This window comes from Lygodium microphyllum, chromosome 8, assembly GCF_053477565.2.
Source record: "Lygodium microphyllum isolate KBCC chromosome 8, Lygodium_microphyllum_v1.1.10, whole genome shotgun sequence".
Classification (NCBI taxonomy): Eukaryota; Viridiplantae; Streptophyta; class Polypodiopsida; order Schizaeales; family Lygodiaceae; genus Lygodium; species Lygodium microphyllum.
The window spans coordinates 147,146,378-147,159,274 of record NC_141142.1 but is presented as its reverse complement, the minus strand read 5'-3'; the positions used below and the strand labels follow the sequence as shown (position 1 = coordinate 147,159,274).

General features: G+C 45.0%; 1 protein-coding gene across 2 annotated transcripts in view; it reads left to right on the top strand.

Annotated features, from left to right (window-relative positions):
- The window catches only part of LOC148032984 (pseudouridine-5'-phosphate glycosidase-like), a 154,698-nt gene that overhangs the window by 129,373 nt on the left and 12,428 nt on the right, over positions 1-12,897 (top strand). For both annotated transcript variants that reach the window (XM_087684213.1, XM_087684214.1), the window contains exons 11-13: positions 2,633-2,718; positions 2,799-2,859; positions 2,988-3,125. In XM_087684213.1, the coding sequence (XP_087540339.1) occupies positions 2,633-2,718; positions 2,799-2,859; positions 2,988-3,003 (163 nt within the window). In that variant the 3' untranslated portion in view covers positions 3,004-3,125. The remainder of the gene's footprint in view (positions 1-2,632; positions 2,719-2,798; positions 2,860-2,987; positions 3,126-12,897) is intronic.

Here is a 12,897-nt window from a genome sequence, read left to right as displayed (position 1 = left end):
CATGTGTGTATTTCCCTCTAAGCCATATCTCTTACTTCTATCTTGTAGTGACGTTTTGAAATCCACTCCAAAGAAAGATGACATTCTCAACCAATGTGACCATTCATGGTTCACCATGTGTGTATTTCCCTCTAAGCCATATCTCTTACTTCTATCTTGTAGTGACGTTTTGGAATCCACTCCAAAGAAAGATGACATTCTCTATACAAGCAAAAAGAGGTGGGAGTGGATGAAAGGGCCCATCTATGGGTTTTGTTGTACTCTTGTGACCTACCTTCAAGTCTCCCTCTTTCTTCATTGGGGGAAGAATATAATGGTGCCTTCTCCAAGAGCTTATTAGGTCCATGACCAAAGGGGCATAGATTTTGCTTATGTTGTATGCTGGAAGAGGGAGTTGTTGGTGAACCCCCTATTTTGTTGGAAGTCCTTTGACTATGAATTTCCCCTCCAAAAAGTCAAGTTACATATTCTCGCTTAGGTTAGATGCCAAACTAGACAGGGTTGTCTCCGTACATAGTACGGACTGATCCATACCATACAATTTGTATAGTATGGTATGTATTAGAATGATTTCGTATGAAAAAAAGAGAAACTTTCCCCCCCACCCTCAAAAGAAAAAAAAGAAAAAGGTAAAAGCCTCTCTCTGCCTCTCACACCCTCCTTTTCTCTCAAGCCTTTGTGTGTGTGTGTGTGTGTGTAAAGTCAATTCCATGTATGTGCTTGTAACTTGTGTATTGTGCTTATTGTGTATGAGGCATATACCATAAAGGTTTTGGCATGTTACTCTCAAGCAATCATCTTGTATACTCTAATAGCATTGCTATTGAGACTTTACATATTTATTCTATCATCTTTAGTCCAAAATATCTAAGATGATTTTTTTTCGTACTAATATTGTACCGTACCTTATAAAATCTTAAGGTACCATTTAGTATTGTATTTTATCGAATCATACCTTTTGTACTTGACAACTATGGTTTTGAGTATAAACTTATGTTATTTTTGCAATGTGCTTTAGGATTGCTCATCGGGTGCATGTGAGAGGAATTGGTGAACCTATTCCTCTAGTGGTAGTTAGTATCATTCTAATTCTGATGCGGAGAGTGACATGAGCAGTTAGACGAATGATCTTTTAATCTGTAGCTTGTTTTTTGATCCCTAGATGCAGTTACTAGCCACACATGTGGGCTAGAGCCTACTTAGTCATGGGCTAGAGTCTACTCAGTCATGGGCTAGTGGTAGGCAGTCATAGGCTCACTCTTCAATCGTGCGCTATCCAACAGTCTGAGTTATCTCCTTGGTAATCCATGACAATTGATGCCAATCTCTACCAAAGGACTTGCACATCTATTTGTAATCAGGGAATGGATAGGAGTGAGAGTCTAAGGTGGATAGAAGGGCACACAATGGATTAGGATGGGGCATGGTCCAAGATAGTAGTGCTTGTTAACTGACCGATCCACCTTTTCTGAGAACTAGCCTAGTATCCTACATGTAGAACCTGTAAATCCACTTGAGAAGATTGCCTCCCAGTCGCCTGCAGCCCCAAGAATGCTCCAAAGAACCATCCCTCTTGTGGGAGTTTGGGTCTCTCCAGTGTTGAAGCATCCCTTTCCCCCATAGTGAAAAGGAAGGCCTCTTGGGCCTCTTGCTTTTTGATTGCAACAGCCTAAAAATTCGAGCCTCTACCTTCTTGGTCCTGGACTCTGGTTGTTGAAGTTGCATCTGAACGGCAAAAATCCATAAATCAACAGTAGGTATCTTGACTACTGCAAGAATTAGCAGTGCGGGAGCAATTCCCTCGCATGGCTGGCTGTGTCAAAATAAGACATCAATACTTCTTACAGGGTGGGCTGCAACTCTGGCAGACTATCAGCTTCCCAGGTCTCCACACTCCATTGAAATGAAAGCTTTTGATGTTTTGGTATGCTGACTTCTAAGTGAATACTCATGATGAAGACTGTGGGAGGCCATTGTACTTTGATATTTAACATCAATTTTCCACCAAAGAAAGATCGTTTATGTGTATGTGTGATGCTGGCTTACACTCAATTCAAAAATCCATCCATGCTAGTGCTATTTGATGATGTGCAAGTGTCTTACATGGGTGTGTTTTACTGCTGTTTCTAACAAGGTCTTTGGATGATTGTTGCTTTGGGGACTATCCCCTTTGTACATTGATGAAGAGTTTCATTTTGCTGCTGGTAGGTTTTGAAATGTAACTGGATTCTAGAACACCAGTTTCAGATATTTTTGCTCAGATATTAGTGCCTACAAGCAGCTATTGGAGACCTCTAACTCTCGTGGGACCCTTTTAGTGCTGATACAAACTCATGTTTAATAATCTAGAACAGAAATGAAACTCGAGTGAAATGAGAACAGAAAGAAACACTGGAGTAAATGTGCTAGTTCAACCGCTTTAGTCTTGTTCTCAGATGGGTTGGCATTCATGTCTATGTACTCATGGGCAAAAGTCATGACATGAATGATTATGGACATGAATCCATATCTTATCCAGTTGTTTCTGCAGATCTTTTACAAATTTTGGGACTTACATTTTCACTATTTTCCCATCACTAGAGAAATTGTCTCTAAAACACTTTTTGTGTTCTGTGCATGATTACTTTCATAGGAAGCAAAAGATTAGTGGAAGCACAATCACCCCCTTTTTACTCAAAAGAGTCAATGAAATTACTGGTGGAGCCTCGCTTGCTGCAAGTATCCTTACAATGTTCCAGGTTCATAAGACCAAAATATTTAAAGATGTACACATAGGATATTTCTTAACTCAACAACAGACATAGAGCTGGTTAAGTCTAATGCAAGGGTGGGAGCACAAGTATCAGTTGCTTTGAGCAGGTAAACGGTAATGGCATGTTTTTTGGGTATGCACAGAAAAGCTTTTTCAAGTATGTCATCTGAATGCCATTGCAAATACTTATGATTTTCTCTGGAAAAAAGCAAATTCTTTGCAATTGTTTCTGCAGATTACAAAACCCATAAAATATACGACTATGGATATATTAAAGACATGGACTAATGTTGGTCTGATATATACTCGGGAGGATATGTTTACTTCACAGACTTTCCCCAAGGACGAGATATCACATGCTGATGGTGAAAAGGTGCCATACTGAATCTTGATTATTTGATCTGAACTATTTAAAGGGGGAGAAGGGGGTTTGTGTTCTTTAATACTTTATCGATGGCATTAAAAAGAAAAACATTTTGTTCTAAGGGTTCTGTATCAGATAAAGAGAGCAAATCATTTTTGAAATTGTAGGCAAGTTCTTGCTTTACTGCTTGGTACATATATCTGAGTGCAATATTGATTTCGTTGTGTGCCCAAATGATCTGCTCAGAAGTATGTTATATAGCTATATGGATTTAATTTCACCTTGGTATGGTTTTGGAAATTCATTCAAATGTGAAATTCCCAAGACTGACCAAGGGTTTTACTCTTGTAGGAGGAGATTAGGGCAATGAATGGTTGTTAATGTCCTGCTAGCAAGGGGTCTGGTCGTATAGGCCTAGTGTCTCCACCCATCTATCAAGTAGGTAGTTGGATTTGGATGGATACTATGAACTTTGCCTGATCCAAGTCCTCTCTTAAGGTGACCATCCTCCTGCCCTGAAATTGAAAGTCCTATCTTTGTTAGTCGTCATGATCCTAAGAAGGATGTCCCTTTGGATCCAAGAAGTCTACTCTTGAGGTGACTATCCTCGTCTGCCATGAAATTGAAAGTCCTATCTTTGTTAGTCATGATGATCTTGAGAAGGATGTCCCCTTAAGGTGCTTGGCGATGTCCTCCTCCAAGATTGGGACATTGCCTCTTGAAATGACCGGGCTCGTTGCAGTGGAAATAATGGAAGTTTCGGCCATTGCTTTGAGTAGGAACAAAGTTGTTGACATTGTTAGTTCTTGCTTTTTTTCTTTGTCCCTGATTTTGACCTTGAACTCTCTTCATTTGAGGCATGAATGCTCATCTGTTCGGGTCATTATAAGACCAAGTTTTGTTACCCCTTGGTCTAGCCTGCACCTCTTAAATTATAGGCGCAGCTTGAATGAGAGCGTCCTGAAGATTTGATGGGCGCATCGATTCGAGACGGGTATTTACTGGTGGATTTAAACCAGCACAAAATTTTGACACCTGCTGTGTCATGTCCATGTGTGGCACATACTTAAGAAGAGAGAGAAATTTGGAGTAGTATGCGTCAAGAGTGAGTCCCAGCTGTTTTAGCTCGTAGAACTCAAGGAATCAATAACAATCTCTTCCTAAAATATAGTGACATGTAATTTTCGGAACTTTTTGACGATAAAACAATTATTGTCTCTCATCTCACCTTCTTGCTCACAGCTTCCATGGCTTCTCTCTCTTCTTTCCTATCTTTCTAGTTTTCTCTCTTCTCTTTTCTCTCTTTTCTGCTATCTTTTTTCTCATCTCTCAACCCTCTTCTTGACAAGTCGTATCAGAGCTTAGGTTTTATATACATTTGATTTTCATATTTTCAGACATATTTTTTCTATTTTTCCACCATTATATCTTGGACAATAGGTACAAGAGCCACATGACAGATACTTATAAGCATTGCACTTGGAGAAGAGGCTAATCTTGGGGCTATGACAAAGATCTGGAGGAGATTTAGCTAGACCATGGCTAAAATAGCAAGCCAATGTATTAATTACACGCCATTTTGAAGGTAAATTTGAGAAAGAAGAGGTAAATAGATTTAGGTCAAGTAGTAGGACATTCCCCAGCCAAGGCCCACAACTTTGGGAGTGGCTTCACTCCACGCTGCGCATCGGCACAGTGTAGATCATGGAGGTGGTCCTAATGGGCCAAGGGATCTTCATGGTCCGGCTCAGTTCAGCAGACGCAGCTCGCGAGTTACTCGCCAATTCACCATATGCGTCCACGAAGGGGGTCATATACATGGTCTCTTGGTACAGTGGCTTTGCTGTGGAGGCATTTGCACTCCACAACAGGTTTCTCCGGCACCCGGTCACCCTTCTTTTCCTCGGCCTGGTGATAGAGTATTGCTAGTTGGTGGAAGACTTTGGTCGGCTCTTTGGCATTGTCCTTCCCGCGTCTTTTGTGGATGCAGTGATAGTGGCAGGAGTCTCCAAGGTACAGGTGGCTATGAAAGAGGTCAAGAATATCCCACAATTCCTAGAGATTGAGGCAGGAGGGTACTCCTTTAAGCAACAGGTCATTGTGCTTGGGCAACCAGGGCAGTGCCTGCGCTGCCACGACTTTGGGCATTAGGTAGCAGTTTGTACGCGTTTCGGAGCCAAGGCGGCTCCGCCGATGGGTCCGCAGGTGGACCCTAACGGCTTCAAACGGGTCCAGAGATGACAGAGAGGGCGACGGCAGGGGGGGTGCAGCCAGCTCCTCAGACCCAGCCTCGTCAGCAACAGGGAGTGGGGGGGGAGCCATGCCCCCTTGGCAGAGCACTCCACAGCCCCCCTTGCCCGTCCCACCTGACAGGACCGTAGCCCTGGCCGTGGGCCACCATGGGGGGCTGGAGTTCGCCGTTTAGACCGACAGCAAAGCGTACTTGCATGCCTTACAATTTTTCCTTCTCATCAACAGCCTCCACGTCGAACAGATGTCTGTTCGGTCAGTCACAGGTTCCCCCATGAGCTTACACCTAGCATCCTGGAATGTGAATAGCCTCCACTACAGTGGGGCACGTGGTTCCAGTTGCTCGACAGCAATTGCAGCCTGCCCTGGGGCCGGACGGATCGACATCTTACTTTTACAGGAGCACAAGCTCACCCCCACCCAAGCCCAACGGGTAGGGAAGGTGCTTCCGGGCAGCTCGCACACTTACTGGGAGCATGCTATAGGTGCTCACGGCAGGAGTGGAGGTGTTTGCACCTCTATTGGCCCAAGTCTCACTGCTTGTGTACGAGACCACGGGACAATAGTGGCAGGGAGGGTTCTATGGGTGAGATTGGATATTGGGGACTCGTGCCTTGGAGTCCTCAATGTCTATGCCCCTGCGGAGGTTAGGGCACGCAGCAGGTTCTGGGTGGAGACCGCGGATGGACTCCTAGAGGTGAACTCTTGGATTGTTGGAGGAGACTTTAACAATCTAGAGGCTCTGGAGGACCAACAGGGCAGAGGCAGAAACTTCCAGGGCATGGTTGGGGAGGAGCAGGAGGCATGGGAGGTCTTCTTGTTGGCAGTTAGAGTACGCGATGCCTGGAGAGACCCTGCCTTTCACAGGGGGGATGTGGCTAGGTGGAGCCCTGTTGGAGAGGTTGGACAGGTTTTATGTGGGAGAGTGGGGAGGCTCTTGTGGAGGCCAGATTGAGCAGTTGGCAAGCACCACGTTGTCCGAAGTTCTCCTAACACTTGACCCCCCAACATCCCCCCTAGACACACGATCCTGTCGGATCCCTGACTCGATCTATAGGAGGGAGGAGGTGACAAGACAGATAGAGCAGATTTGGATCAGAGAGTGGGGCAGGAGGGACTGGATAGCAGAGGAGGTCGCAGAGATCCTAGCAGAGTGGAGCAGAATCTGCCAAGAGGCAGCCATACAGTCCAGGTAGCAAAGCTGGGAGGAGGAGAGCGCACTTCGGTGGGACCTTGCAGCCATGCAGAGATTATTAGAGGAGGCACTAGGGGACCCTACCCTCCATGCATAGGAGGTGCGCACGCGAGCAGCCATTGCTGGCCCAGAGGACAGGTGCTCGGAGTTTTCTTTCCGAACCTCAGTAGCCTTCTGGGCGCGGAAGGGGGACATGATGTGTAGGGAGTTCTTCCAAGTGCACCAGCCTCGCACTGCAGGTGAGCAGATACACAGCCTTCGGGATCACTATGGGAGGACTCGTTCTAGCCCAGATGAGGTGATGGAGATCGCCACCGACTATTACACACGCCTCTTCTTGCAGGAGACAGCTTCAGCTAGAGGACAGAGATGTAGATGGGATTACATCCTATCCCTCGTCACAGAGGAGATGGAACGCTCCCTCCTAGCCCCCTTCACAGAGAAGGAACTAGAGGAGGCTTTCCATACACAGGATGGGCAGAAATGCATGGGGGAGAATAGCCTCTCTAAGCCCTTATTCACTACCTACTGGAAAGTGGTGAAGGATCCCCTATTGATGGCCTTTCGGGAGATTTTCACTTCAGGACAGGTGCCAGGAAGTCTCTCGGCAGGCCTCATCAGTCTTCTCCCCAAAGTGGGAGATCGGTTAGAGCTTTCCTAGTGGAGACTGATCACCTTATTGTCAGTGACCTATTAGGCATTGGCAAAGATGATTGGTAGGCGACTATGCCCCGTGCTTCCAGATATCATCCATGGCACACAAATAGGCTTTGTCCAGGATAGGAGCATCCTAAACAATGTATTTATCTTATTTGATGCGACTGAGTGGGCTCAGCACAGTGGGCAGAGACTGGCCATACTACTCTTGGATTTCGAGAAATCTTATGAGAGGGGGGACTAGGATTTCCTAGAGGGCACCATGGTGAGGTTGGGATTCCCCCAGGTTTGGATTCGTGGGGTCTCTGCTCTTTACAGATCGGCCACCAATAGGGTTCTCATAGGCGGAAGGAGAGGGGAGGGGTTTCGTCTAGCGAGATCGGTTCGACAGTGCTGCCCCTTGGCCCCTACATGTTTCTTCTCTTCGCAGAGGCGATGTCTCACTTCCTCAGTTCCTCAAGGCACGTGTGAGCAGATTACACGGCATCCGAGTTCCAATGAGAGAGGAGACTGAGTTGTTAGACTCAAAGTATGCAGATGATACAACCCTCTACATAGAGGACGATGAGTTGATGTTGGAGAGAGTGAGGCTTGCTCTTGATGTATTCTGTTCTGCAGCGGGAGTGAAAATCAATTGGCGAAAGTTGGTTGGTTTCCTCACAGACATGGACTCTAGCACGGAGTGGGGCGTTCACCTAGGATTTAGATGGGTGAGCAGAGGGCAGACCCTCCGGTACCTAGGGTTCCAGGTGGGACTCGACATCACTCCTGCCCAATAGTTTCTTCCTGTCCTTGATTCTATTCGAAGGAAACTAGCCTACTAAAACACGGCTCGCCTCTCACTAGCCGGACGAGCCCTAGTGGTTAACCAGGTCCTCCTAGTGACGGCCCGGTACATCGCCTCGTGTTAGTGCTTCTCCTCATCTTGTGTAGTGCAACTTTGCCGCCTAGTGCGGAATTTCCTTTGGTCAGGGTCTAATGGTTCCAGGGATTCCAGGGCCAAGGTGGCGTGGACGGCCACCATACAATATAGGCCAGAGGGAGGGCTTGGGATCATAGACCCAGAGTATCAGAGTATGGCCCTCTTGGGCAAGCTAGTTGTCCACGGTCTCACACTAGGAGGGAAGACCTGGAAGGTCTTATTGCAGGAGGGCCTTCAAGACTGTGGACCGAGGCTTGGCGGCGAGTGGAGGCCGTCCGTGAGATGGATCTTCACATCAGCCCAGATTACCCCCCCCCCCCAAATCACCTTTCCTTCACAGCTTACTCCGCATGTGGCAGGGTCTCTGCAAGGCCCTAATCTAGAGCCCCCCAAGTTGCCAAGAGGAGATAGACCGTCAGCCGGTGATCTGGAACCCCCAGGTCAAAGATCGGGAAGGGACATAGATAGGTGAGCGCTCCCATATCCAGTGGGCTGGGTGGGAGGCCGCTGACCCGGCTCGTACTGTCAGGACATGGTGGGAGGTGTACAAGATGGCGGACGAGGAGGTGGTGCAGCGAGTATCAGGCTGCCAGAGAGGAGTGGAGTCGAGGAGAAGGGAGATAGATGCAGCAATATGTCCGGAGTGGCTTGCTCCCTCGATACGAGAGCCGATAGAGCCCGAGAAGGTATGGGCAGCTAGGTTTTCACCAGCAGGCATCCCCCTTCAGGTGGCAGGTAGAGTGAGCGGCGTCTCGTAGGGGACTTTCTTCGCCGTTCAAAAGGGGGGACGTTTGACCCTTAACAGAGTGCAGCAAGATGAGGGGATTGCCGCCCTTTCGTGGAGGAGGATTCGGGTGGTGGGCCTTTAGAGAAAGACTTGGCGACTAGATCCCTATGTTTTTTGGAAGGAGCTCAAGGAGTGGCGCCTTTGGATCTGGGAGGGCAGACCACTTAACGAGCTGGAGTGGGATCCAGGAGAGTGGCTATGGCTGGCCTCTACGGTCGCCAAGAAGCTACCCATGTTCCTAGAGTACACTGCCAGGATTGGTAGACATGTACTGATGCAGGAGGATATGGACTGGGCACCGTCACATAGAAGGCATTGGGTGGAGCATAGCATCACGGAGCCCTTTCGATGGACCTTCTGGCGCCTCCTACGGAATAACTGGAGGCCGAGGAGGGTGTCGTATTTCCTATGGCTAGTGGCACATGGAGGCTTGGCGGTGGGAAGTTTGCTTGCCCAGATGCAGAAGGAGAGAGGTTGTAAGTGCTGCACACAACAGCCTCTGGAAACCCCAAAGCACCGCCTTTGGTCATGTAAGGAGGCGCAGCTCGTGTGGAGAGGAGCATACAACTACCCTTCATGGAAGTTCCGTGCCACGAACTTCCTTATTGGAAAAGGCCTCTACGAGTTTCTTTCAAGTGAAGAAAAGGAGCCGGAGGTGATTGATCCTCCAACTGCAGAAGAGACAAAGGCATAGAAGGAATGGAATGCAAAATACAAAAAGGTTATGTATTGGATGTCTACAGTAATTGACAATAATATGCTGGGACATATTAGAAATGCAGAGAATTCATATGCAGCTTGGACCATACTTGAAAGTATGTTTTTCGTAAATACAAAGGCACGAAAGATTCAACTCAAGAAAGAGTTGAATTTGGCGATACACACCCCCCTCTCCTCCCCCCCCCCCCCCCCCCCCCCCCCCCCCCCCCAAATGGCTTCTTTCCCCCATCCCCCCCAGACCGCCTTGAGAGGCTTGTATACATGATGTATTGGTGACTTTGCATCAGCTCCAGCTAGTCTGTTGAGCATGAGCACTCCGTTGTAATCAGTTTTTTTAAGAATATAATCAGCCACATTTAACTTGGAAAAAAAAGTAGATTTAGGAAAGAGTGAAAATTGAGTTACTTTTTGGAGTAGAGCTTTCTTCTTCTTCTCCCAAGCTTGCTTGAAGCTTCCATAGCGGATTTCTTCCATCTTTCTCTTCTCCAGGACTCGTAAAGCCTCAACAACGATAATATCTTGCTTGTACATGAAGATTTGAACTTAAACATTAACATTCTTGAGAGGAGCAAGTAGTCGCGTGGCATTTGGGAAGTATTTTGAATAGTCTGAAAATTGCATTGATTTTTTGGGTCCTTAGGGTAGCTGACGATTGTTTCTTCTTTGGTTGGGATCATTGAGAGTGATTATTGAAGTTTACTAGAGCTTGTAATTTTCAGCTTGAAGCATTCATTTCCATTATTTCAACATTTCTTATTCTTCCCCAAACTCTAATATGTGGAGTTCATGGGCAGCCATTAAAGCTTGAACAAAGGTTTTCAATTTCAAAGGGCTTTTACTCATTTCATCTTTGGATTTTATCTACAGTAAGTATCCATCAAGATTCATCAAGCATTCAAAGCATTTGAGCTCTCTTGACTCTTTCAAGCTTCTATGAAGGAGAAATTTAGTAAAATTCTTCTTCAAGCATTAAGCTTATGGTTTTTGAAGCTTAATGAAGGCTGAGGCCTTTCTTTTCAAGAGAATTTATGCGGTTTTGATCCTTCATTATCAACATTGAAGCATTCTGGGTCCAAATGAAGAATTATTGAGCTATGGAGTTTATTCTTGAGTCAAGATTTGGAACAAACAGGATTGAGCTTCAATCTCAAGTCTCTGATGCTTCAAGAGGCTTTCAAGCATTCAATGAGCAAGGATTGAATGTTATTTTCTCAACATTGAGCATTGGGAGGCCTATTCAAGCATTTGGGAGTATGCAAGTCTTCATCAAGTACAAGACGTTTTTCTCATCAATTCTTGATCTCTCATATTAATTCTTATTAAACTTCTTGTTCAATAGTGAATTGTTGGTGGCAATCATTACTCTAGTCCAAAATCTTGCTAATATTTAATCGATTCATGAAAACATATATAAAAAATTCTTATAAAGGGTAAGTCAAGCAATGAGTCATTGCGTGATAAGACCCTCTCCCTACTCATCTTGTCGATTAAAATTCCATTCTATTGCATCACATGGAATGAGCTTAATGGATATTTCCAGTTATGCATATTATGTTGATTGATTAGAATAGCACGTCTTTGCTATGTTGAGATTTCCACTGAGGAAAAATGTGGATGTCGGAGGAGATAGTGGGACAATAGAGAGGTGACCCTCCCCCACTATTAAAGATCCCGAAGGGATGTAACTAATCGACCCGGTGAGAACTTTACCCACCTCTTGGTTATTTGAAGCTTGTGTAGGGAGCCTGCTATGCTGTTTTATTCCTCACATAGGTATTGCGAGTGGAGGATTGAAGATTCAAGTACTCATGAAGATTCAAGCCTCTTGAAAATCAAAACAAGGTAAAATACGGTAAAGAGGGCGCCATTGGCTTTGATTTGAACCAAAATATTTGGCAATCAGAGTTTCCTAGCTTAAGTTATAGCTAAATTACTAATGGGGGGGTCTTGTAGGAATGCACTTTCATGGCAGGTCACAATGGAAAAAATAAGGTCGGGATGAGCATGGGAAATAAATCAGAGATTCCTTGCTAGAAAACGCACCCCAAGAGTCCTAAAGAGCCTCAATTGCAAGAACTTAGTGCTCTCAATTATACCCAGTGTGAACATGAAAATAGACATGCTCATAGGCATGCCGAGTTTTTATTAAGAATTGAGCAAATGGTGTTGTTCAACCACCAAAGGAAGTCCTCTATTAAAAAGTTGGTGGATTCCACAACCCAAATGAAGGCTTCAATCGAGGATGAAGAGGCATTCCAAATAGTCAATATGAAATGGGAGAAGCTTCTCAAAGGAATGATGATTATTCAGGCAACATAGATGGTGCCAATCCAAAGTTCATGGGCTGAATCCTCAAGTTTTTAGGGGTTCTTTACCATCGGGAAGGTTCCAAATTAATTCTCAGCCACTTCATGGAAGAGCATCGACCCATTTTGGAAGTCCAATGCCTACCAATCACAATCAACCTATTTTAGAATAGCAACCTTTTTACGAGACGGAGTTAAAAGATAAAATAGTTTTAGCAAAGTACATATCCGACTTAGAGGAATGGATTTTAAAATTTGAGTCCTATTTTGATTATTTCCTAGGACCAGTGACATGAAGATTCACTTTGCTTCGTTATATTTGGAAGAGTTTATGCATACTTGCTGGAGGTACATTGAGAAAGGAAATATACTAGTGGAGAATTGGGATGCATTTAAGACAATTATGATCAAGGTCTTTGTTTTCTCTCTTGAAAAAGTAAAATTGACATGAAGAATGTACGGATTGGAGCAAAGAGACCTAAGTGTATAAGAGTATATAAATCAATTTCTCCACCTCACTATGTACATAGTGATTATAAGTGATGAAGCCAAACTCCACAAGTATATGTATGATGTAGAATTATCATTATTAGAGCTGATGTTATGGCGTAAAACCCCACTACCCTCTTCAAGGCCATTAAGCTTGCGGAAAGATATGGAAGGAAGTATAGAAGAGAATCTACATTTCAACCCACTTTTAGACAACCAAGTATGGTTTTAAAACAGGGGCAGCAGTTAGCAATGTTTATGGTAGCAATCATGCATGGAGTATGGGCTCTAGAGTGCTAACTTATCCATCGTTTAATGCTTCAATGACTCAAGGCAATTTCAGGATAGCAAACAGTCCAAGAGTGAATTATAAATAAAGGGACAATAAGTTTAGTAATATTTCACCTAATGGTACTCCAAAGTCTATGCCTATGGACCTATACAAAGAAAAGAAG